This window comes from Garra rufa, chromosome 23, assembly GCF_049309525.1.
Source record: "Garra rufa chromosome 23, GarRuf1.0, whole genome shotgun sequence".
Classification (NCBI taxonomy): domain Eukaryota; kingdom Metazoa; phylum Chordata; class Actinopteri; order Cypriniformes; family Cyprinidae; genus Garra; species Garra rufa.
In genome coordinates, this window is record NC_133383.1 from 23,593,945 (window position 1) to 23,621,355 (window position 27,411).

The following is a 27,411-nucleotide window of genomic DNA, read 5'->3' on the forward strand; positions in this document are numbered from 1 at the left end:
TACAAAAGTTTCAAAATGTATAAAGAAAATGTATTCTAAATGTATTTAAAGATTCTCTTTGATGGGGAAGTGTGCCCAAACTTTTGACTGGTAGTGTACATATATATGGGTCAAAGACGAAAAAGGGTTTAAGCATAAAAACAATAAGTGTAATACTGTTTTAAATTGTTGTTGTTCTTCTCCCCAAAAAATATTCAGTTTTCTGTCATTTAATTGCATTTTTGTTTTTGTTTTTCTGAGCAAAAAATAAATATCATAAATTTTTTCACCAATTTAGAGAAGACATCTACTAAAATGTCATTCAGTGTAACAATCTTGTCAGGCATACAACAAAAATCAATTTATGACATATGAAAAGATGAATTACTTTCACCCCAAATACTAATTAGTTGTAATTCTACATTTTTAAATTTGCCACTCTCCTAGGTTTTGCCCATTTGTCAATAATAATTTTTGCTAATGTAATATGCTCCCTTATTCTTTTATATATTTTAATATGTACAAGTCAAAATAAGCTGTTGTAATAATGTTGTTTACATTTTTGCATAAATATTGTGTTACACTTGAATGACAATGTAACATTATATCTTAACCAAATTTCGACATTTTATTCTCCAAAAACGTATTTGAAATCTTAAAAGTAGACACTTTACTTACATTTAATGTTTTCTATGGACATAAGATCACTTTTGTACATTTCTTTTGATGTGGACATCTTAACGTCTTTGACCCATATGTGACCCTGGACCACAAAACCAGTCATAAGGTTAAATTTTACAAAACTGAGATGTATATATAATATGAAAGCTAAGTAAATAAGCTTTCTATTGGTGTATGGTTTGTTAGGATATGACAATATTTGGCCGAGATACATCTGTTTGAAAATCTGGAATCTGAGGGTGCAAAAAAATCAAAATCCTGAGAAAATCACCTTTAAAGTTGTCCAAATTAGGTTCTTAACAATGCATATTACTAATCAAAAATTACATTTTGATACATTTACAGTAGGAATTTTATAAAAATCTTCATGGAACATGATCTTTACTTAATTTCCTAATGATTTTTGGCATAAAAGAATTTTATAAAAATCTTCATGGAACATGATCTTTACTTCATTTCCTAATGATTTTTGGCATAAAAGAAAAATCAATAATTTTGACCCATGCAATGTATTTTTGGCTATTGCTACAAACATACCCCAGCGACTTAAGACTGGTTTTGTGGTCCAGGGTCACACACACATATATATATATATATATAAATGATGTTATCTTTAGAACACATTAGAATTTTTAATACATTAGCATTTTTTTTTCTTTCTTGATTACTACCCTAAAACAAGTGGTGGACTGATAAAATCACATTTTTCTCTTCTTCTTCAGTATATCGTACAAATTTAATGTAACTTGAAATTGCAAGATTTAAACATGTATTCAGTTACTAATACAGTTTGTCCATAATAAAGAAAAAACAATACTGTGATTGATTATTATCACTACAATGAACAGTAAAAAATCAAAACAACAAAGGACCCCACTTACTTATTTTTAACACTTTTTTAATACTTAAATACTACTTTGACACAATCTGTATTGTAAAAAGCACTATATAAATAAAGGTGACTTAAAAAATGATATCTAATAAAATAAAATAAAATCTCCAAAATACCTTTTCTGTACCACCCAAGAAACAACCAGCTTTGGGTCAACTCACTTTATCACTTTAAGTTTGCTAAATAGCCCCCACTAGTGCCAGTGAGATGTATAACACTGCTAAAGAGGTACTGACAGTACACGTTTAAAAAGGCTGCAGAATTTCTCTTGCCTATGAAATGGTAAATTAAAACAATTATAAATCATATGACTGATGTTGAGGGCACCCAGTGCATGTATTTTCGTACATTTTATTTATTCAGTAGTTGGTCAAAACATTGTATTGCTTGCATTACTGATGTTATTCTAAAACTGATGTTATTGCTTGCTATATATGCTTTAGCAATTAGATGCTGGTGAAAAATGCAGTGATGGCAGACTTGATGTTGCATGTGTTTTCACTAGACACTTTGACCTCAATTTCTTCTTCTTATAGAACTTAAAAAAGGAAAATAGCACAAAGTGGTGCATTTTACCTGAAGACACCAACAGTTATCATTTGTAGGAATCAGATATATCTGGGAGTACTTAGGACAATATGAACTCCACTGAAACACAAGCGATGGACAGAGAAGATGAAGAGGAGATGGGGATCTATGTCAATGCAGACGTTATAATTAATAATCACAGAACACGGTGGAGGACTCTGATGCAAAGCAACTACAAATGCTTCAAAGCTCAGGTACAAACTCATTATGTTAATAAACACTAACACATTTTCAGAGTTGTAAACAGATTTTGAAACATTTCTTTCATGTCTGTTATTTTTAGGAAGTGTGAGGAGCAGAATGTATGGAGCAGCTGCAGTGTATTTGGTGCTGTTGTGTGTTTTGAAGACTGTCATCAGCTACAGATCCAGCTCAGGACAGAGACTCATCACTGTCAAACTATGATCAAGAACTTTAGAGATGAGTTTCAAAAGTTTACAGACCTCATGAAAGAGATAAACCAGTTGAGAGAGACAGTTACTAATTGAGAATGTAATTAATTAAATACAACAAAAATAATGGAACCCAGATAGAAATCAAGATTAATGGAAGAGATAAAATATCTACTAACTGAGAATACCAAACTTACATAAACTGGCCTAAATCCAATATGACCAGTAGTACCTCAATGACTTAGAAGTAAGAAGCAAATGTATTGTTTAATATTGTCCAACAAAATTTTCATATCACAATATCATACAGAAAGTAACAAAAAAAATCTAATGCTGATCTGTTGATTCAGGTTATGGAGGTCTGATGAGTTCAAAAACCCTTGCTAACATTACATGAAATCTATGTTTATTTGGAACAACTAAATCATCCATAAAGGTCTCTGAAACACCATGACACTTGTCAAACACCTATATATGTGATGTGTCTTTTAATGCTTTGCTTTTGTATTTTTAAAAATTTAAGTACTTTGTAATGGCATTTTTCACATTAAATCAATGAAGTGATGGACACCCGTTTTAAATTTGTCACCCAAGCAGAACAAAGAAAGAAAAAGAGATTTAAAAAAAAAAAAAATGACTTATTTTATGTTAGGTAAAATCAGCACATAGCTGTTACACTAATTTGTTCAAGATCATGCTGTATAAAATAGATGGTTGAGAAACTTTAAAAATCCGAGGCAACTTAATGTTTAGCCTTAGAAACATTCTCTTAGCTATTGTCCTAATAATTGTACTAAGCAGCTACTTTTTTAATTCAGTTTGAATTTGTTTGTTGACTAAATGCAAAATGCTTCAGACAGCCAATACATTTTTCAAGACAACAACAGATTTCTTGTTCAGCAAATTTGCATTTAGTAACACAAATTGTTTTGATAAATTGATTAGACAGCTTTAACAGAAACTAATTTCTGTATTAACAGTTTATATTCATAAAGTTGTAACATTTCAAAGCAGTATGTAATACAACTCATATATACTTTATTAAGGAATGTAATCTCTGGCTGCTGGAGATGCCGCTGCGAGTTGCCGCTGAGATGCCGATGCCGCTGCGAGATGCCGCTGAGATGCCGCTGTAGCTACACAAGAAGTACAAATAGTTACAAATTATTCAAACAATATAGATTTACAGCTTTAAAATAATTTACAGCTTGTGTCGCCTTATTTCTTGATTCTTTTAAGTTAACCATTGCATACCTGGCTGTTTATATTAAAATGAGAGTCAACAAGAATTCTTAAGATAGTCCTCTGACTTTAATTTTTACTGCACTGTATATCAGCCACAGAAACGTTTCATTTCAGTTATTATAAGAGATAGGCTAAGCCTTGATGCTTAAGTAAAATGTTGATATCAGCTAGATAAAAAAATAAATAATGCTTTAAAAAAGTCGCTTTTCACGGTGTTTGGCCGTGTTCGGTGCACGGTGTTAACGATTAAATTAAATTACTTGCCCACCGCCCCACCATCGTTCTTTATTAAAAAAAAATATATAGAAATAATTTTTATAGAAATAATATCAAGGTAGTTCAGCGGGACAACAGACAATCGTCTGCTTCATACAGCGAGATGATTGACGGGACCACAGCGGAGGCAGAAGCACAAGAGCGCAAAGTGAACTTTTGTTAGGCTAAATAAGAAAAATATATAGGTGCCGGTAGGTAATATACATATAACAATATAGCCACAGGAACGTTTTATTTTGCTGAGATTTAAAGTTAAATGTGCACAGATGTGCCCAGGGAAATAAAATATTAGGCTAGAGTTAAAAAAATAAAAATAAAAAATAAAGTCATTTTATACTGTATTATATATTTACACTGGATCACCAATTTAGTAATTTTTTTAATCTACAATAAAAAAAAAAAATTACTTGACAACCAAATTTAATTTAATGTGCTCACCAGATAATTGTATAGAGCTCTATCTATCTATCTATCTATCTATCTATATGGTCGTGTCAATCATCTCGCTGAATCACTCGTCTCTTGCGCTGTTGCTCGTGCTGTATAAAGCGGACAATTGTATAACTACATTGATATTTCTATAAAAAAATATTTCTTTATAAGATTTATATAAAAAACGAAAGGTGGGGGGGATGGAAAATTAATTTAATTGGTGGATGGCCAAACACCGTGAAACACCGGCTTTCCAAGCCTAAGCTTTATTTTTATTTTACTTAAGCATCAAGGCTGTGCACACTTAAATCCTGGCTAAATGAAACGTTTCTGTGGCTGATATACAGTGCAGTAAAAATTAAATTCTCGGTACCTTCAGTCGATTTGCATTACAGGATTTGCACTTACCATTGCTTGTCCAAAACTGAGCATAATGTCTAAAAGAAAAGTTATGACTGCTGTGCATTTACACTTGACTGAACACTGATCTGTTCTTCTTTGCGCTGTCTGTACCGCAGATACTCAGATTATAAACCATACAGCAAAATAAAACATGCGGGGTGCAGATTAAGCTATGAATGTCACAGCACAGAGGGAGGCAGAGACGGAGGTGAATGTATAAGATAAAAGGTAAGTTTATTAACAGGTTTGGTAAGTATATAGAAGCAGGTGTAGAGGTAAGAGTTCTTATCTGAGATGTCCAGCGTTCAGGTAAGTAATTCCAACTATGGAACCAGGAAACCATAGAGTCCACGGGAAGAGCATGCAGGGGTGTGATCGGTAGATCAGACAACGAGGAATGAATCTGTCCGGGTATATATAGGGGAGCTGATTGGATCCAGGTGAGTAATTAGTAATCAGGTGACAGTGAACGTGTGTGTGTCTTCAGGGGGCGTGGTTGGTGGATCTTGCTGTGGTAGAACTCTGACATTACCCCCTCCTCCAGGGGCGGCTCCCGACGCCCCTCTCCGACGTCGGGAATCCAGGATCTCACTCACGGTGTAGATGGAAGGTTGATCCAGGATCTCCGGAGGAGGGGTATCAGCTTCAGCTCCAGGATTATCTGTGGCAGAGGGAAAGTACGGTTTGAGGAGTGATGCATGAAAGGTGGGATGGATTCTGTACCTGGGTGGGAGCTGAAGCTGATATGTCACTTCGTTGATCTGCCTCAGGACCTCGAATGGACCGATGTAACGGGGACTCAGCTTTTTGCACGGTAACCTCAGCCTGATGTCTCTCGTAGACAACCACACCTTGTCTCCAGGTTGGTATAATGGGGTGGGTCTTCTACGAACATCGGCGAATTCCTTGTGGCGTCGGATGGCTCGTTGTAGATGTTGATGAGCTGAGTCCCACACTCTCTCGCTCTCTCGGAACCAGTAGTCTACAGCTGGAACATTTGTGGGTTCCTCCGTCCAGGGAAACAGCGGCGGCTGAAAACCGAGTATGCACTGGAAGGGAGTTAGTCCGGTGGTCTCTTGGCGTAGCGAGTTCTGTGCATACTCGGCCCACGGGAGGAACCTGCTCCAGCTGTGTTGGTCAGCGGAACAGTATGACCGGAGGTAACGTCCAAGCTCCTGGATCTTCCTCTCAGTCTGGCCGTTGGTCTGTGGGTGGTATCCTGATGAGAGATTAACAGAAACACCAAGTGACTTGAAGAATGATTTCCATACATGCGAGATGAATTGTGGACCCCGGTATACGTGCTGGAAGAGTAACTCGGCGGTGTTCATAGCCGTAGGTAGGCCTGCCAAGGGGAGAAATTTGCAGGCCTTGGAGAAACGGTCCACTACAACCAGCACGCAGGTGTTACCTTCAGATTCTGGGAGGTCCGTCACAAAGTCAACCCCGAGATGGGACCAGGGTCTCTGCGGGATGGGTAGTGGCACCAGCTTTCCTGTGGGCAGATGACGAGGAGTATTAGAGGTGGCACAGACTGAGCAGCTTTGGACGTACCTGATGACATCCCGGGTCATACTGGACCACCAGTACCGAGATTGGATGAGCGAGAGGGTCCGTCTGCTACCTGGGTGTCCAGAGCCCGGAGACTGGTGAACTGTGTCCAGAAGGTGTTGACGCTGGGAGCTGGGTACGTAGATTTTACCTTCTGGACATTCCGGCGGAGCAGGCTCTTGGAGAGTGGCTTCGTGGATCCAGGTGTCAATGTCCCACTGGATGGGGCTAACGATGAGATCTGAAGGAATGATGTTTTCAGGCTCAACCACGGCATCGTGGGAGAATTGTCTGGATAGAGCATCAGCAGGAATGTTCTTGGATCCGGGACGGTAGGTTATCTTGAACTGGAAACGTGTGAAGAATAATGCCCATCTGGCTTGGCGGGGGTTGAGTCGTTTGGCTTCTCGAAGGTATTGAAGGTTTTTATGGTCCGTGATGATGGTAAACGGATGGTTAGCCCCTTCCAGCCAATGACGCCACTCCTCCAAGGCGAGTTTGATGGCAAGTAACTCACGATTGCCTACATCGTAATTTTGCTCCGCCGGAGACAGTTTCTTGGAATAGTAGGCACAGGGATGGAGGAGAGTGGACTCACCAGCTGCTTGCGACAGCACTGCTCCGACGCCGATGGTGGATGCATCTACCTCAACTACGAACGGGAGATCGGGGTTAGGATGGTGTAGGAGAGGAGCAGTGCTGAAAATCTTCTTAAGTTGCTGGAATGCTTCGTGGGCAGAGGTGGTCCAGACCAGATGTTTGGGTCGACCACGTAGGAGGGAGGTCAGGGGTGCAGTGATGAGACTGTAATCCTTTATGAATCGGCGGTAGAAGTTGGAAAACCCCAGGAAGCGTTGAAGTTCCTTGACTGTACTGGGTTTGGGCCATTTCAGGATGGACTGCACCTTTTCCAGGTTCATTTGCACACCCTCGGGGCTGATGTTATAACCCAGGAACTGAATCTTAGTCTGGTGGAACTCACACTTCTCAAGCTTGAGGTACAGCTGATGTTGGCGCAAGACTTGAAGGACCTGACGGACGTGCTGGCGATGTTCGGCCTGGTTCCGGGAATAAATCAGAATGTCGTCAATATAGACGACCACAAACTTATGTAGAAATTCCCGGAACACCTCGTTCATAAACGTTTGGAAGACAGGGGGACTGATGGACAAACCGTAGGGCATAACCAGGTATTCGTAGTGGCCAGCAGGTGTTATGAATGCTGTTTTCCACTCGTCTCCCGCACGAATACGAACGAGGTTATAAGCACTCCGCAGGTCCAGCTTGGAGAAGATGTGAGCCCCACGGAGTTCCTCGAGGGTGGCAGGAACGAGTGGAAGAGGGTATGGTTGTTGGAGGATGTTGGCATTAAGTTGACGGTAATCAATGCAGGGACGGAGACCTCCATCCTTCTTACCCACGAAGAAGAAGCTTGAGGCAGCTGGTGAGGTGGATGATCGAATGAATCCTTGCCTCAAAGCTTCCTGGATGTACTCCTCCATCGCCTGGCGCTCCGGGTTGGACAAAGGGTAGACGCGTCCTTTAGGTAATTGAGCCCCAGGTAGCAGGTCGATGGAACAGTCCCATGGCCGGTGAGGAGGAAGTTGGGTGGCAGCTTGCTTGCTGAAGACGTCCTCGTAATCCTCATACTCCGCTGGGATCTCCACATTACTGTCAGTTTCAGGACTTTCAATCTTGGTTGATGCGACGGTCAGTGGAGCAGAAGCTGGAGAGGGTAAACGGGTAAAACAGTTCTTCAGGCAATGTTTACTCCACCCGATGATATCACATGGATCCCAGCGGAGTTCTGGATGATGACGATGGAGCCAAGGACGTCCCAGAATGATGTCAACCGTGGAGTTCTCCAGTACCAGAAACTTGATTTGTTCCTGATGAAATAAACCAACTTGCAGAGTGATGTATGGTGAAGAATACCGGATCCGCCCACGTCCGAGTGGTTTTCCTTGGATGGTTTTGACAGAAAGTGCAGGGCTATGGCGGTGACGTGGCAAGCGTAAGAGATCTATGCATTCTTGTGAGATGAAGTTTCCCGATGAGCCTGAGTCAAGGAGAGCAGAAACACAAAGATCTTGTTCAGCAGTATGCAGTGTCACAGGTATAAGAGTCAGGTGAGCAGTTTCAATGTCTGATTGAATAGTACTCACCACCGGACGTGGGGGTCTAACAGGACAGGTTCGTAGAAGATGACCAGGTTGTCCACAGTATAAGCAGAGTCTTTCCTTGATGCGGCGTTGACGTTCTGACCATGAGAGACGTGTTGAATCGATTTGCATGGGTTCTGGTACTGGAGAGCAAGCTGCCACCATAGCGGACTGAGGAGCGGTTTCAGGTGGCTGGCAGGCGGCTAGGCGCTGGGATACCCTCGTAGCTCGCTGTAGAAAGGTCTCCAACCCGATGTTGTCGTCATAGATGGCCATAGCGGCGCGAATATCCAGGTGGAGACCGTGACGATAGGCACCCAGCAGCGATGTCTCATTCCAGCCACTAGCCGCCGCCAGCGTCCGGAAATGAAGGGTGTACTCATGGATGGAAGAAGAACCTTGTTGCAGTCGGAAGAGCTGATCAGAAACGGTGAGTATATCTGTGTTTGAACTGAAAACCTCAGAGAAATGACAGGTGAATTGCTCAAAAGACTGAATTAAAGGAGTGTTAGCTTGCCATATTGACTTCGCCCATTGTAGAGCCTTTCCGGTGAGTAGGGAAATGAGAAACGCTACCTTCGATTCATCCGTAGAAAATTGCTGTGGTTGCATCTTGATGAATAGTTGGACTTGCAGTAGGAAACCGCTACACTCAGCCGCTTCACCCGAATATGTGTTTGGTAAAGCCATGGGACTTCCTGAGGCAGATGGCGGCGCGGGAGATGGTGTTAGCGCCGCTTTGAAGGCTTTGATGAGTTCGGTGAGTTGATCTGGTGCATGTGTTTCCTCGTTGTCCATTATGTTGAAGGTCTGATCTTCTGTCACAGCACAGAGGGAGGCAGAGACGGAGGTGAATGTATAAGATAAAAGGTAAGTTTATTAACAGGTTTGGTAAGTATATAGAAGCAGGTATAGAGGTAAGAGTTCTTATCTGAGATGTCCAGCGTTCAGGTAAGTAATTCCAACTATGGAACCAGGAAACCATAGAGTCCACGGGAAGAGCATGCAGGGGTGTGATCGGTAGATCAGACAACGAGGAATGAATCTGTCCGGGTATATATAGGGGAGCTGATTGGATCCAGGTGAGTAATTAGTAATCAGGTGACAGTGAACATGTGTGTGTGTCTTCAGGGGGCGTGGTTGGTGGATCTTGCTGTGGTAGAACTCTGACAATGAAACAAATATTTCTGTAAAACGAGTTAGGTTGAACAGAAGAAAGCCATATTTTTGTTGAAAAAAAAAAATATCATATTTTTACATCTTACAATAAACAACGCGACACATGCTTTAAATAATTTGAAAGCTTAATGTTTTGTTTGAAAAATGTGTAACTATTTGTACACATATGTACATGTGATTTTCTTATTGCTTTTTCTATTTTATTATTTTTAAGTGTCTTATTTTATTATATTTTGATGCAATTAATGCTATTTCCCTTGTGTGTTCGTAGTTTTAAAGACTGCAATTACAATGAAAATAAAGAATGAAAATAAATAAATAATGGTCTTTTTTAAATAATGGACTTTTATTTTGTTGAACGAACAATGGTGAAGGACCTACTTCCTCTTTGGTAGCACAACATATTTACAAATGTCACAAAATAAGAAGTAAAGAGTGAACACATCTGCATTAATAGAACCATTAATGTTTATATAAATGTATATATGGATGTATTTTTTTATTTTTATTTTATTTTATTTTTTATGGATGCATATTATATGTATTTTTGTTTTGATTTTATCCTGCTGTATACAATGCTTTGGCAATATGTACCCAAGTATGTCATGCCAATAAAGCAATTTGAATTGAATTGAATTGAATTGAATGGCGTCCAGATTTGGTTGACCAATCAGCGTAAAGGGGCGTCTCGTGACCGCCCACATGTGGAAAACGAATTTTGAAGTCGTTTATCCGTTTTCTGCCCGTGAACCAAAAAAACGAAAAATCGAGCCGAAATCTCGTTTTTTCGTTTTCTGAACAAATGAAAAAACGAATAAATGAGCCTTTTTCTTATTTCTGCTTATTTCATTTCAATTTGAAAATGAAATGAATAAAATGTACACGGACCCGGACCCCTTTGCTGTATTTTGGATCAAATAAATGCAGGCTTGGTGAGCAGAAGAGACTACTTTAAAAAACATTAAAAATCTTGCTGTTCAAAAACGTTTTAATGATAGTGTATATTATTCACAAAGAAAAACACTGAGTAAAGGGTAGTGAATTGGTCCGTGTACGTTTTATTAATTTAATTTTCAATTTGAAACGAAATAAGCAGAAATAAGAAAACGGCTCATTTATTCGTTTTTTCATTTGTTCACAAAACGAAAAAACAGATTTTGGTTCGATTTTTCGTTTTTTTGATTCACCGGTAGAAAATGGATAAACGACTTCAAAATTCCTTTTCCACATGTGGGCGGTCGCCAGACGCCCCTTTACGCCGATTGGTCAACCAAATCTGGACCGGTGACGCCATCCATTGTTCGTTCAACAAAATAAAAGACTATTGTTTATTTATTTTCATTCTTTTGCAGTCTTTAAAACAACAAGCATACAAGTGCAATAACATTAATTACTAAAAACATTGTAATAATAATAAAATTGGAAAAGCAATTAGAAAATCACATGTACACAAGAAATACAAATAGTGTAAATTATTGAAACAATAGATTTATGGCTTTAAAATAATTTACAGCTTGTGTTGCGTTATTTCTTGATTCTTTTAAGGATTGCATACCTGGCTGTTTCTATTAAAATGAGAGTCAACAAGATGATAGTCCTCTGACTGGGCTTTCTTGTGTTCAACCTAACTCGTTTCACAAATATTTATTTCACAAATATTAATCTGCATCCAGCATGTTTTATTTTGCTGAATGATTTTAAACCTGAGTATCTGCGGTACAGACAGCGCAAAGAAAAACAGATCAGTGTTCAGTCAAGTGTGTAAATGCACAGCAGTCATAACTTTTCTTTTAGACATGCTCAGTTTGGACAAGCGATGATAAGTGCAAATACTGTAATGCAAATTTACGTAAGGTACCGAAGGTGGAGAATTTAATTTTTTACTGCACTGTATATCAGCGACATGAACGTTTCATTTCGCCAGGATTTAAGTTACTATAAGTGTGCACAGACTTGATGGTTAAGTTAAATGTTGATATCAGCTAGATTAAAAAAAAAAAAAAAAAAAAAACACTTTAAAAAGTCGCTTTTCACGGTGTTCGGCCATTTAACGATTAAATCACTGCCCCACAGTCATTTTTTATTAAAATATTATATAGAAATAATTTTTATAGAAATAATATCAAGGTAGTTCAGCGGGACAGCAGACAATCGTCTGCTTCAAATACATCAGGGGCAACAGCGAGATGATTGACAGGACCGGAGGCAGGAGCACAAGAGCGCAAAGTGAACTTTTGTTATCTATCTTTAGGGGTGTAAATATTAATCGATTCGTATCGATGCATCGATTATGCAGCCGACGATTCAATGCATCGATTCGTCCGCAAGAGTATCGATTAATGTGTTTATTTTGCCGCCTGTTTGTTCATTTGTCTATTTTTAGAATCCGTTCCGACCTTTCTTTTACTGTCTATGGCTCCTACGTAAGCGTACTACCTACTCCTAAGCTGCGGGTGGCGCTAACCTCATTATTGTCTTCTACTTCACACGCGTTACTTTCGTTTCACAGTCCATCTATGATGTTGTTCATGTTCACAGACCTCACGTTGTTGTCTGACTGTCAAGAGTGATGATTTTGAACTGATTTTGTGGAGTAGTGTTCTATTTGCAGTTCATCTACTGCAGAGGATGTGTGACCATTACCTCTTAATAAGATGCAAATTGTATTTTCAAAATGTAACCAATTTTGTATAAATGAAACTTTTTAAAACAGTGAATAGGCTAATTGGCCATAGTAGACCTGCACTATAAGCATTAGCCTTTTTTTTTTTCTTATTACAATTTATCTGATTGCACTTTGTAGATGCAGTAACTTATACTTGCTGTTCTATTTGCAGTGCATTGAGCACAACTGCTTTAGTGTAACATACACATTATGTGAATAGAATACTGTTTCTGTATTCTCAATAAAAGGCAAATTATTTACTATTTTTGTTGATTTATTTGAAACTTAATAGATATCATGTAAAAATAACTAGTATTGAATCGAATCGGATCGAATCGTATCACAGGGAATTCTGAAGTATCGAAAATAATCGAATCGTTGGCTTAAGAAATCGGTATCGTATCGAATCGTCTTGAAGGCTCCGATTTACACCCCTTCTATCTATCTATCTATCTATCTATCTATCTATCTATCTTAATCGTTGTGTTAATCATCTCGCTGAATCACTCGTCTCTTGCGCTGTTGCTCGTGTTGTATGAAGCGGATGATTTTGTATAACTACATTGATATTATTTCTATAAAAAATATTTCTTTATAACATTTTTATAAAAAACGAAAGGTGGGGGGTGGACAATTAATTTAATCGGTGGATGGCCGAACACCGTGAAACACCGACTTTGCAAGCCTAAGCTTTATTTTTTTTTTGTCTAGCTAATATCAACATTTTATTTAAGCATTAAGGCTGTGCACTTATAATAACTTAAATCCTGGCGAAATGAAACGTTCCGTGGCTATGATATACAAGAAAAAATAAATTCTCCATCCCCGGTACCTTACGTAAATTTGCATTACAGTATTTGCACTTACCATCGCTTGTCCAAAACTGAGTATAATGTCTAAAAGAAAAGTTATGACTGCTGTGCATTTACACACTTGACTGAATATCTGCTCTTCTTTGCGCAGATTCTCAGATTATAAACCATACAGAAAAATAAAACATGCTGGGTGCAGATTAATAGCTATGAAATAAATATTTCTGTGAAACGAGTTAGGTTGAACAGAAGAAAGCCTAATTTTATTTAAAAAAAAAAAAATCTTATTTTTAATTATTTGAAAGCTTAAAATGTTTTGTTTGAATAATTTGTAACTATTTGTACACATATGCACATGTGATTTTCTTATTGCTTTTTCTATTTTATTATTTTAAGTGTCTTATTTTATTATATTTTGATGCAATTAATGTTATTGCCGTTATTTGTTCGTTGTTTTAAAGACTGCAATTAGAATGAAAATAAAGAATGAAAATAAATAAATAATCGTCTTTTATTTTGTTGAAGAACAATGGAAGGCGTCACCGGTCCAGATTTGGTTGACCAATCAGCGTAAAGGGGCGTCTCGTGACCGCCTACATGTGAACAACGAATTTTGAAGTCGTTTATCCGTTTTCTACCGGTGAATCAAAAAACGAAAAATCGAGCCGAAATCTTGTTTTTTCGTTTTGTGAACAAATGAAAAAACGAATAAATGAGCTGTTTTCTTATTTCGGCTTACTTCGTTTCAAATTGAAAATGAAATGAATAAAACGTACACGGACCTGAATTGCATGTCTGTTACTTTTAGGAAGTGACTATGTGTTACAGAAGCCACAGACCAGCTAAAGCGTGTCTGTGGTCAGATACTGTGAGACAGAACAGCAAACTGCAGTGTCAGCCTATGCGCGCTAAATAGCCCCTACTGGTGGCATAAATATGTATAACACAAATGTATGATTTGTTATTCAGCATCAGCAGAATTTCCTTCCTGCTCATTCAAGACCATATCATATTGAGTTCATAAGATGTCTATATCCTTGAACTGTAATAAATACACACAGACAAATTGTAAAAGCACATTTCAAAAAGCACTATAAATAGACGGCTTCTTCATATATATTTAACAACATTATGTGTATTAACTCTCCCTTCAATTAGAAGTTTGATGCAATGTCTATTGGAGTTTGATCCAACTCTATAAATACATTATGTGAATCCGCATGTGTGTTTCTTAAAGAAAGAGGTAAAGCGAGATAAAACAAATAGGCAGTGAGTATGTGTTGGGAAGGTTAAAAAAGGTGTGCTTCTCAAAATCTGAAGAGATGGAGGTGTTGTCATGGTGACTGTTTCTATGGAGACAGTGCTGCCTAGGTCAGCACCAATGAAGCAGAGTGTTTGTCGTTATGCGATTGTATATCCTTACACACACTCTCACAACACAAAACAGCAGATGTATACTGCAAAAGCTTTTAATCACATTGCAGTATTTACAAGCAAAAGGCAAATCATAAAGTCCAGCAAGGATACAAAGGCATTGTTTACAGTTTGCATAAGGACATTTCGCAAGTAAGGCAACAGAAATACAAATACTGAAATGAGTAACCCAAGGCATGTCGATGAGACTCTGACGTATATGTTGATTCATTAATAATGATACAGATAAACTTTTTTGCCATTTAAATTTTTCAGGCACACTTTTCTCTGCCCTAAAGCAAACAGCTAAAGGCACCAGCATTTTTTATATTTTTTTATATTTTATTTTTATATTCTCAAATCTGCTGCCAGGAACTTCAATTTGAGTTGTCACTTTTCACGAGAGTAAGTTAAACTGAATTACATGGCTGTCAATACTAGCAACTTGTAGTTGCCATTCTGTGTCCTAGTAACAGGATGTGTCAATCTGAATACAAATCACATGTTTCAAGTGACATATATTGCTGTTTTTTTCTCCTTGATCCTCCTACACCATATTTTCTTGGACTGTTCTCACTCCTTTTCACCTTCCCACTCACTTCAGTAGCTGACACATTGTTTTATTACAAGGAAAGGAATTTAGTTTTAATTTCTGTCATGATATAATTAGATCTACAAAATGATATAATGAAATAGCCAAATATATCACCACAAATAATAAATGCTCAAAACATTGCACTGTCATCATATAAGAAGCAGCATTAAATACATTAACAAGCATCTCGTTTTCAGAATACAAAACAATATAAACCTCAAAAATGTATGTAAACAAGGCCAAAAATGACACTGAATAGTTGATAATACAATTGTTGATTCTTGTACAAAAAATGATCTAGTTTATATTACTGTTATCGGTTATTGTTTGTGGCAAGGTGATATTCTAGCACTGGCTACATATATCTGCAAAAAAGTAGGTTAATAAATGTTTTAAACCTTTTTGTTGTTTTACGCACCGAGTATGAAGTTCAATCTGTCTGTGGTTTTTGGCAAAAGTTTGGTAACACTTTATAATAAGGTTGAATTAGTTAACATTAATTAATGCCATAGATAACATTAACTAACATTTAATAAGACTTTGATACTGTATTTATTAATCTATATTAACATTAGTTAAAAGAAATACAACTGTTTATTGGTAGCTCATGTTAGCTCTCATGTCATGTCTATAATATTAGTATATTATAGTAATTTTAATAAATAATAAAGTATTTTATTGTTAGTTCATGTTAAAGGAACACTCCACTTTTTTTGGAAATAGACTCATTCTCCAACTCCCCTCGAGTTAATAAGTTGATTTTTACAGTTTTGAAATCCATTCAGCCGTTCTCCTGTTCTGGCGATATCACTTTTAGCATAGCTTAGCATAAATCATTGAATCCTATGAGACCAATAGCATCGCGTTCAAAAATGACCAACGAGTTTCGATATTTGTCCTATTTAAAACTTGACTCTTCTGCAGTTATATCGTGTACTAATACCGGCGGAAAATGTAAAGCTACAATTTTCTAGGCTGATAAGATTAGGAACTACACTTCTATTCCGGCGTAAGAGTCAAGGAAGTTTGCTGTCGTAACATGGCCGAAGCAGGCGCAGTAATATCACGCAGCACAACGTGACCAACTGCATGCACAGGGAGCGTTCCTCGTTGGACGCCAGTTGCGTCCATATTACGGCAGCAAACTTCCTTGACTATTACGCCGGAATGGGAGTGTAGTTCCTAATCTTATCAGCCTAGAAAATCGCAGCTTTACATTTTCCGCCGGTATTAGTACACGATATAACTGCAGAAGAGTCAAGTTTTAAATAGGACAAATACTGAAACTCGTTGGTCATTTTTGAACACGATGCTATTGGTCTAATAGGATTCAATGATGTATGCTAAGCTATGCTAAAAGTGATATCGCCAGAACATGAGAACGGCTGAATGGATTTCAAAAAGGTAAAACTCAACTTATTAACTCGGGGGGAGTTGGAGAATGAGCCTATTTCCAAAAAAAAGTGGAGTGTTCCTTTAAATAACATAGTTAACTAATGTTAACAAATAAAAACCTTGTACATTGTAAAGTGTTACCAGTTTTTTTCTTAAATGCTCTGCCAGAGAAAATCCATTTTAGGCCGTTTACGGTATTTGGTAGACAGGATAAAAATAAACACGGTTCTATGTATACATGTGCACCACATAGCTGGCAAACCAAGTGTTTTGAGGTATAGACGATGCCTGGTTCATTAGATTGTGCTCATCTGGTGACAGCTTTCTCATCAGAGTGTTTTAACAATGTAAAAATAGAGCATCATTAATACCAGAATCCTTTAACAGTCTTGACCCTATTTTCATCTCTTTTCCAGCTGTTTTGCAGTTCATATCTTGCTAGAACCAGACAGGTTGAAGTCCAGTTGTTCTTATAGTTGTGTAGTATCACTTCTCTTTTTCCTCTGTTGTAGAGTTTATTTAGAAGTCTTTTAGATACAAAAAGTCCATCTTGTTAGTCTTAGCCATGCAAAGTCATGCTCGATGTGGTTACAAGTGGCTGATATACAGTTGTTAGACCCAGCCTTATTCGCCACAAAGCCACGCTGAATGTCTCTCTCACACAATGTTGGTCTTGATATCCAAAAAGTCAACTGAAGATTAATTCGTCTAGTAGCCAAAAAGGCAACATGAAGAATATGAAACAGGCGAAGAAGTGATGGTCAAAACAACTCAACAAAGGTTGTTTCTTTATGCCTAGTCTGACACAAGCATAAAGAGCACGGAAGATAATAAGTAATATAAATTAATTACTATAAATGAAGTGATGAATTCCATAAATGAATACAAAATATGAAAGAATATTAAAAATGCTGTCTTGAAGCTACACACAGAGGTGTTTGAAAACCTTGATCCCTCACAGTCTTGAATCGATTGAAACCCTGATGAACAGTAAAAGAGAAGATCAATCTGTCTCATGGACAGTGAGCCTGGTGTGGAAGGTTGTAATCCATCAGTCAGCATGTCCAGATCAAGGTAAATCACTGCTTGACTCCTGTGAATAGATGAAAACACCATTAATCACAGAGGCTGCAATCTTTCTGAGCACATTAATGTTTACATTTTGTGTTTGGCAAAGCAACTTACATTGCATTCAATTCACACACTCCCTGGAAATATAACCCATGACCTTGGCATTGCTAGTGCTAAGAGCTATAGTTTGAGCAATTCTGCACCTCAGGTATTCCTGTTGCTTTTAAATTGGAAAAAGTAATAACATTTCTGGTTGTTCTTATACATTTGAAAGCCTGTTTCCACCACTGAATAAAAAACAACAAACAACAACAACAAAAAAAGACACAATTCTGTTTTTTTGCAATTTCAAGTTTACATCTCAGAATTCAGACTTTTCTTCTCAGAATTGTGAGAAAAAAAAGTCAGAATTGGGAATTGTGGGGAAAAAAAGTCAGAACTGCAAGATACTAACTCAGAATTGTGAGAAAAAAAAATCAGAAATGCAAGATACAAACTTGAAATTGTGAGAAAAAAGTCAGAAATGCAAGATACAAACTTGAAATTGTGAGAAAAAAGTCAGAAATGCAATATATAAATTCAAAATTGTGAAAAAAAAGTCAGAACTGCAATATATAAATTCAAAATTGTGAAAAAAAAGTCAGAACTGCAAGATACAAACTCAAAATTGCAAGATATAAACTGGGAATTGTGAGGAAAAAAGTCAGAATTGCAAGATATAAACTGGGAATTATGAGGAAAAAAGTCAGAATTGCAAGATATAAACTGGGAATTGTGAGGAAAAAAGTCAGAATTGCACGATATAAACTCGGAATTGTGAGAAGGAAAGTCAGAATTGCTAGATATAAACTGGGAATTATGAGGAAAAAAGTCAGAATTGCTAGATATAAACTGGGAATTATGAGGAAAAAAGTCAGAATTGCTAGATATAAACTGGGAATTGTGAGGAAAAAAGTCAGAATTGCTAGATATAAACTGGGAATTGTGAGGAAAAAAGTCAGAATTGCTAGATATAAACTGGGAATTGTGAGGAAAAAAGTCAGAATTGCAAGATATAAACTGGGAATTATGAGGAAAAAAGTCAGAATTGCAAGATATAAACTGGGAATTGTGAGGAAAAAAGTCAGAATTGCAAGATATAAACTGGGAATTGTGAGGAAAAAAGTCAGAATTGCACGATATAAACTCGGAATTGTGAGAAGGAAAGTCAGAATTGCTAGATATAAACTGGGAATTATGAGGAAAAAAGTCAGAATTGCAAGATATAAACTGGGAATTGTGAGGAAAAAAGTCAGAATTGCACGATATAAACTCGGAATTGTGAGAAGGAAAGTCAGAATTGCTAGATATAAACTGGGAATTATGAGGAAAAAAGTCAGAATTGCTAGATATAAACTGGGAATTATGAGGAAAAAAGTCAGAATTGCTAGATATAAACTGGGAATTGTGAGGAAAAAAGTCAGAATTGCTAGATATAAACTGGGAATTGTGAGGAAAAAAGTCAGAATTGCTAGATATAAACTGGGAATTGTGAGGAAAAAAGTCAGAATTGCAAGATATAAACTGGGAATTATGAGGAAAAAAGTCAGAATTGCAAGATATAAACTGGGAATTGTGAGGAAAAAAGTCAGAATTGCAAGATATAAACTGGGAATTGTGAGGAAAAAAGTCAGAATTGCACGATATAAACTCGGAATTGTGAGAAGGAAAGTCAGAATTGCTAGATATAAACTGGGAATTATGAGGAAAAAAGTCAGAATTGCTAGATATAAACTGGGAATTGTGAGGGAAAAAGTCAGAATTGCACGATATAAACTCGGAATTGTGAGAAGGAAAGTCAGAATTGCTAGATATAAACTGGGAATTATGAGGAAAAAAGTCAGAATTGCTAGATATAAACTGGGAATTGTGAGGGAAAAAGTCAGAATTGCTAGATATAAACTCACACAAGATTTTTTTCACACAAGAATTGTGTGAAAAAAGAAATGCAACAATTTCTCAGAACTGATAATTTAATTTTCAAAATTGCAGAAAGAAAAAAAAACAGGATTGTGATATAAAAAGTTGTAATTACCTTTTTTTAATTATTTATTCAGTGGCAGAAACAGGCTTTCATACATACATGACTGAAGGTATGTTTTTTTTTTTGAAGGTATGTTCTTTGGTTTACCCTATGTAATTGCTTTTTTTGTCAAGAAATATTTCAAATCCATGCTAAATATGCTGTAGACAACACAGAGTTAGCAATATTTATATTTTGTACATTTTGAAATGTGTTTAAAAATATACAGTACTGTGCAAAAGTCTTAGGCCACTAGAATTTTCACCAGTTAAAAATGGTTTAAGTCAGTAATTTCCTATTGACACACTACAGCAAAAGATAGAAATAACTGATTTAAAACCATGTTTTGTTAGTGAAATTACTAGTGGCCTAAGACTTTTTCACAGCACTGTACGTAAGTTATTAAGTTAAAAATATATAATAAGTTACAAATATATAACAACCATTTAGATACAGCACAGAATGCTCTATAAGGCAGATTTGAGCCCACTTTTACATTCCTTTTATTTTATTTTATTTCTTATAAAAAAAGAGAGAATCATTCTACCACTTGTACAGCATCAAAACCGCAAAAATTGATTCATTCTCACTGGCAGTGCTTCTGTCTCTCTCTTCCTTTACTTCACACCTCAATGCTTGCCATACTCATTCTCCCACTCACATCCAAATTTAGACACATTCTGGTGCATTAACACTAGCTGTCCAACTTTATATATCAACTTTATATTATATATTATAAACATCAGAAAACATATTACAGCACCATGCGGATACCATGGAGAAATAATGAGCGGCCTGTTTTTGATTTGGTTCAGGATAATGTGTACAGTCATGTTATTGCTAAGAGGAGGGAGTCCAGAATCTCTAGCTTTGATCTGAAACAGTTCTTCTCACTTTTGTAGTCAAATCTGCGTAACACGTAAAAGTTGCAGTTCTTGGGATTGTTAACCAACCGACCCAAGGTCATTTAAGGACATAGTGGCTGTCTGAAGGGAGGTTTACACTTACATTAACTGTAAAAGTTTGGGAATCACTAAGAAAACTTTTTGCAGTGTGGCCTATTTGTTTGAATACTTTTGCAGGTACTGTATATGTATGAGTACATACAAGTGAATTACAGTACCTGTAAAGTGGAAGACCTTGAAGCGCTGGTCTCAGTCAGTGCAGCACTTCCTGGGATGCTTGACACAATGAACCCTGCTCCGTTAGGAAGGGGCTGCCGCACCACCACCTTTCCTTTTCTAGTCTCTGCCAGAAACAGACTGTACCAGTAGGCATCACTAGAGATGAGAGTAGAGTCAGCGATGGTTGAGGAGTTCCTCTGGCTGATGATGCTGTTCCTACCCTGAGGAGCCCCTTGTGAGGGTTTCGGCTCTTGACATTTCAGCACGATGATCACCAGGATGGTAATAAGCAGAAGAAACAACACCGACCCCAAACCGATCAGCAAATAGAGGTTGAGATCAGTGAACAGATCATATTCGATAGGCACCTCTGTGGTTTCGGTAAACCGCGTGATCACTTGCTCCACCGTAGAGATCTTGATGGTCACCGTGGCGGAGCGAGGAGGATCTCCGTTGTCTCTGGCTATGATGACCAGGCGCTGCTGTCTGGGGTCTCTGTAACTGAACATGCGTGTGGTTCGTATCTCGCCGTTGTACTGGTCGAGGCTGAATAGCGTGGTGTCCGTGATCTGGAGGAACTGATACGTTATGCGTGAGTTCTGCATGGAGTCGGCATCTAACGCAATGACCTTGGTGACTAAAGATCCTTTATCACTTGACCTCGGGATTATTTCTTCAATAACAGCACCTTGCGGACGCCATGGAGAAACGATGAGCGGCGTGTTGTCGTTTTGGTCCAGGATGATGATGTGTACAGTCACGTTACTGCTGAGAGGAGGGAGACCTGAATCTCTAGCTTCAATGTGAAACAGAAACTCCTTCTCTCTTTCGTAGTCAAACGTGCGTAAGGCGTAGAGGTTGCCGTTCTCGGGATTGATGGAGAACAGCATTGACATTGACGTGTTGGCGATCTCCTTTTCTACGATGAAGTATACAAGATACTGATTTTCGTGCAAGTCTGGGTCACGGGCGGTTAAGGAGGCGAGCAACGACCCGGGCTCGTTGTTTTCCATTAGATGAATGGTATAGAGGGATTGAGGGAACGCTGGAGCATTATCGTTGACGTCTTGAATTGTAAGACTGATTGTTTCGTTATCAGTTAAAGGAGGGGTTCCTCTGTCAGTCACATAAAGTATGATATCATAACTGTTTTTGACCTCACGGTCAAGTGACTCGGTGACGGTTAACTCAAAAAAGTCTTCAGATGACTTATTAAGAGCAAACGGTAAGATCTCAGCATTGTGGATGGAGAGAACAACCTTACCGTTATCTCCAGAGTCCCTATCGCTCACGCTGATAACGGCGATCACTGTTCCAATAGGGTCATTTTCTTTGATTGAACTCTGAAAAGATTTTATTATAATCTCAGGATGGTTGTCATTTAGATCGGTGATGAATACCAAAATTTTACACTGACCAGAAAGCGGATTCACAGCCTTGTCCTTGGCTTCAACATACATCTCAAAGCTCTTCACCTCTTCAAAATCAATCATGTCTTTTACTCGTATTTCTCCGCTGTTGGGATCCAAAGAGAACTTTTCTTGTGTTTTCTCAGATGTGTATAAAGTAAAGGAGTATGTGACCTCTGCATTGACACCCTCATCCAAATCGGTTGCGTTCAGCTGCATAATCAGTGTCCCGATTGGTGCATTTTCAATGAGGTCAACCGAGTACACTTGTCGATCAAACTGAGGGGCGTTGTCGTTGGTATCCAGAACTTGAACGATGATGCTGGCTGTGCCTGAACGCGCAGGCACGCCGCCGTCAACGGCGGTGAGGGTTAGTGTATGGACGGCTTGTTTTTCTCTGTCTAAACTCGCTTTTAGCACTAGGTCCACGTACTTAGTCCCGTCACTTCCAGACTGGATTTCAATCGTAAATGTGTCGCTGTCACTCAGATAATAGGTCTCGATTGAGTTCTCTCCAACATCTGCATCCACTGCGTTTGTTAAAGAAAATCTCTCTCCGGGTGTTGCTGATTCTGAAATATCCAGCGGTATTCTCTCCCTTCTGAATTGAGGCGCGTTGTCATTGATGTCCATGATTTCTAATTCGATATTAAATATGCGTATCGGATTCTCAATTATCACGTCCATCTTGAGGAAGCAAAATGATGATGTTTTGGCCGGGCATAAATACTCCCGGTCAATTTTCTCAGCGATATACAGTTCCCCGGTGTCTTTGTTTATTTCTAGGTATTTCTTGCTATGAATATAATCCAGCTTTACCTTTCGTTCCAACAGGCTGTGCGAGTCAAGGCCCAAATCCGTGGCGATATTTGCTATCACGGTGCCCACTGGAATTTCTTCAGGGATGGAGTATCTTGTTACAGCCGAGGCGAGACTCCATATCGCGGAGAAGACGACAAAACCGAGCTGTCTTCTCCTCCACGGATCCATTTTAGACCGCATGGCAATGCTTTCACTGTCTTTCACAAGAAATATAGCAGTGTGTACCAAAACGAAAAGAGGTTAGCGGGTATTTGGACTCTTGAAAACATCCAGCAGAGCATCGCCATAGCGCCGTGCCGTGGATCCCGCCCGCTGATCAGATTCAGCTGAGCCTCAGTGCTGCTCTCTCGCTCTCTTTGCCTCAGTCCAACAGCATAATGAAAGCAAAGCATGGCTGTTCTTGCACCCCCTTAAAGTAAATATCAGCAGTGCAGCGACATCGTGTGAAGATAAAAGTTTACATAAAAATATATTTTATGACAAAAAAAGTGTTATGAAAGAATAGTATGTCTGTTGGACATTTGAAATTACTTGACTTTGTTGCGAAATACTGAAACTCATTATTAATGTCCTTAATCAAAGTCTATATGTAATGTCTAGTTTGACTGCCAGTTTTGAAAGTAAAAAATAAATGTACTGACATTTAAAGTACTTCTATTATTTTTTTCTCGACAAATTAAAACCTATGGGCGTCATCCAAAAAGAAGGAAGTTCAGCACCACGGACAGATCCATACTGTGACAAGTAAATATATGCATCTTACGTAAGTATATATATACACACTGTCAGAAGTATCTTCTGCTCACAAAGCCTGCATTAATTTGATCCAAAGTACAGCAAGAACAGTACAATTTTCAAATATTTTTTACTAAAATAACTGTTTCTTTTTTAGTATCTTTTACAATGGAATTTATTCCTGTGATTTCAAAGCTGAATTTTTAGCATCATTATTCCAGTCACTTGATCCTTCAGATATCTTTCTAATATTCTGATTGGCTGCTCAAAAACATTTATTATTGTCATTATGTTAAAAACAGCTGAGTAGAATTTTTCAGGTTCCTTAATGAATAGAATGTTCAGAAGAACAGGACTGATCTGAAATAGAAATCTTTTGTAACATTATAAATGTCTTTATCATCACTTTTGAACAATTTAAAGCATCCTTGGTAAATAAAAGTATTCATTTCTATAATTTCTTTACCCCAAAAAATAATAAAACAAAATAAAATACAGACTCCAAGCTTTTGAATGGTATAGTGTATAATGTTACATGTTATTTCAGATAAATGCTGATCTTTGGATCTTTCTATTCATCAAAGAATCCTGAAAAAAAATTACTCAACTGTTTCAAATATTGATAATAATAATAAATGTTTCTTAAACAGCAAATCAGCACATTAGAATGATTTCTAAAGGATCATGTGAGACTAAAGACTGGAGTAATGATGCTGCAAATTTAGCTTTGATCACAGGAATAAATTACAAAAATAAAATATATTCAAACAGAAAGCAGTTATTTTAAATAGTAAAAATATTTCACAATATTACTGCTTTTGCTGTATTTTGCATCAAATAAATGCAGGCTTAGTGAGACTTCTTGAAAAAAAAAAAAAAAAAATACTGTTCATTAAAGTTGATTTGGATAAAAGCATTGTTTAAATGTAAAAGCCACCATTAAAGTCATATGTTTTGCTCTCCTACTTTTTTCTTTTTATTCTAACTATATATATTTTTTGTCATTGGTATGTAGCAGAAGGTGTGAAGAGGCAAGAGATGAACAGTTTTATATCATCATGCTCTTAATGTTTTTGTGATAGTTGGCACAGCAAAAACCACTGCAGTGGAAACCCTACTTTTTTGTTTTTATTTTTAAGAAAAAAGTCCAAAGAGTTGTATTAAATAAATTCTAATAATGTTCTTTATTCTGTACATTTTGGTAATGAGAAGGATATAAAATAGGAAAATATAACCTATATTCTCATCAATATGGGTAATCAATATGGGTAATTACAATTGAAGCAACCATCTTGATGCTTTCATATATACTGCAGATAACTAAAAAAAAAAAGAATTATCACAGTACTTTGGAGTCCTGTTGATGCCAAATCATACAGTACATATAATAAACACAACTTATATACAGGAAGTACCCTACAGGTGAAAAATACAACTGGAAAAATCATTTGAAAAAATCATTGGTTATTACTGCATCTTCTTGATTATTATTGTTTGACTTTTTCTTTTTGCCAAAAGTTGAAAATGAGTTGCAGACATCAATTTCTCCATTGTTTGCCAGTTTGAGCGTACAGAGTGTTGATGGTGTTCCGGGAATGTAAACATTATGTTGATAGTCTGGTGGGGGTTGAATTGAATCCTGTTGGTTGTAACGTGTCCATGAGCGATTTGGAAAACCTCCACCCTTAGATGAGGTCTTATAGTCTGTTTTAGATGATAAAGAAAAATGGTTGGATAAACAGTTTAGGTAAACAATATTCTTACAAAGCTGGTCTTTTTGATCATGTTTTTAGAAATGACAAATAAAATGATTTTACCATGCATGTGATTTCCCCAGGTCCAGTATTGCGGGACAGATGTGTAAGCATAGTTGTCCGAGTCCTGAATCAGCCTGCGCTGCAGTGTCCTGTCTGTGTTTATTGGAGTATAGCTACAAAAACAAAAATGTGGACACGTCAGATGCTTTGTGCATGGGAGAGAGTGAGGGAGGAGAGAACAAAAAGAGCAACAGAATCAGCTTTTACTTTTACCTTTTATATGTATAATTGAGCTGGTTCTTGGTCAAGGTTTGGTCTTTGTTTCCCTGTTTGAGCTGCAAAGAAAAAAAAATTACTCCACTTACACATGAGAGGTTAAATAATGTGCCACAAACATAATGCCAAGATGAGAAAAGAACTCAGAATACATCAAAAACAGTCACTAAAGCACTAAGTGACTTTATTAATTCATCACCTTGCTGCAATACACATACAATTTGGAGCAATGACCAAAAAAATGCATTTGTTTATGTTATAATTTAATTATGAACTATGCATTAAGAATTTTAAGGTCTGGTTCACAGAAAGAAAAAAAACAACAACAACAAGCATAGCTCAAAGGTAGAAAAACACAATGAAACAAACAATATTGTTGGCTCAATAGTTGACCTCACTGCTGTTCAGCAAATTCATCAAAAGTATGCTGACTGGCAAATGAATTAAATTAAAAAATATAATAAAATAATATAATATAAAATATACAAACATTTAATTACATATAAATTATATTACATATAAATTAAAAACTATAATACTTATATAAAATTAAATATACATTTAAAATATAATAAAATAATGAAAACATTATATACGTGTGTATATATATATATATATATATATATATATATATATATATATATATATATATACACAGGGGCATAGCAACCGTGATTCTGTCCCCTGCACTTTTTTGACCTAGCGCCAATATTTCCGCCCATGTTCTCTGATTTGTTACTTAGATTTGAGTGAACTAAAACTTAGCCAATCACAGCGCGAATCTCTTGGGCATCCTCAAATTGCCACTTTTGTGCTGTAAAATGCCCATTGTTCTTCTATTTAGAATTTATTATACTGTATGAACATCACCTTTGGGTCACATCACCATACTGCCCCCCCCCCCCCCCCACTTTTAAATTGGCTGCTATACGCCCCTGTATATATATATATATATATATATATAATGTTTTTATTATTTTATTAGATTTTAAATGTATATTTAATTATATATAAGTATTTTTTATTTATATTTTTTAATTTAAAATTTTAATTTATATGTAATATAATTATTTTTTTATATTTTTTAATTGTAGAATCTAATTATAAAAAATAAATACCGAGTGTAGCTCAAAGGTAGAATAATTATTTTAATTATATCAATAATTATTGATGTTGTTTTCTTATATTGTTTTATATACTATATATATATATATATATATATATATATATTATATATATATATATATATATATATATATATATAAACATTGTTCGTGTAGGAAATACAATGGCATTTCCGTTTTCTTTTATTTATTTATCTTTTCATTTTTTGCATTTGTTTTAAATTACATTATAATTCACATGCTATCATTTATTTACATTTTATTATCTTGAGTTGATAAGCACAAACATGTATCTGAAGTCTCCATCTAGTGGACAAACTTGAGATCATTTTTTGTTGATCACTTACTTCATTTGGGGAGGTCGTCCCAATC

At 36.8% G+C, this 27,411-nt stretch overlaps 2 protein-coding genes across 2 annotated transcripts; both read right to left on the bottom strand.

The window, feature by feature from the left end:
- Positions 1-14,780: 14,780 nt before the first annotated feature.
- LOC141299388 (protocadherin alpha-C2) lies at positions 14,781-23,773 on the bottom strand. Its single transcript, XM_073829748.1, has 2 exons — positions 20,916-23,773; positions 14,781-17,752 (listed from the first exon to the last, which is right to left on the bottom strand). Exons 1-2 carry the CDS (start codon positions 23,325-23,327, stop codon positions 17,729-17,731), a joined length of 2,436 nt encoding a protein of 811 aa, XP_073685849.1. The 5' UTR covers positions 23,328-23,773; the 3' UTR covers positions 14,781-17,728.
- Positions 23,774-25,047: 1,274 nt separating this feature from the next.
- Positions 25,048-27,405, bottom strand: LOC141298766 (uncharacterized). The gene is made up of 4 exons (XM_073829072.1): positions 27,387-27,405; positions 25,913-25,974; positions 25,700-25,812; positions 25,048-25,586 (listed from the first exon to the last, which is right to left on the bottom strand). The coding sequence occupies exons 3-4, from the start codon at positions 25,704-25,706 to the stop codon at positions 25,327-25,329; spliced, it is 267 nt and encodes an 88-aa protein (XP_073685173.1). The 5' UTR covers positions 25,707-25,812; positions 25,913-25,974; positions 27,387-27,405; the 3' UTR covers positions 25,048-25,326.
- Positions 27,406-27,411: the final 6 nt, after the last annotated feature.

Bases quoted from the DNA above. Each gene is read 5' to 3' on its own strand.
- LOC141299388 (XM_073829748.1), bottom strand. From the start codon at position 23,327: ATGCGGTCTAAAATGGATCCGTGGAGGAGAAGACAGCTCGGTTTTGTC. The intron at 17,753-20,915 runs GTACTGTAATTC...ATCTATTCACAG, and splicing joins CAAGGTCTTCCACTTTACAG to GAGTCAAGCAGTGATTTACC.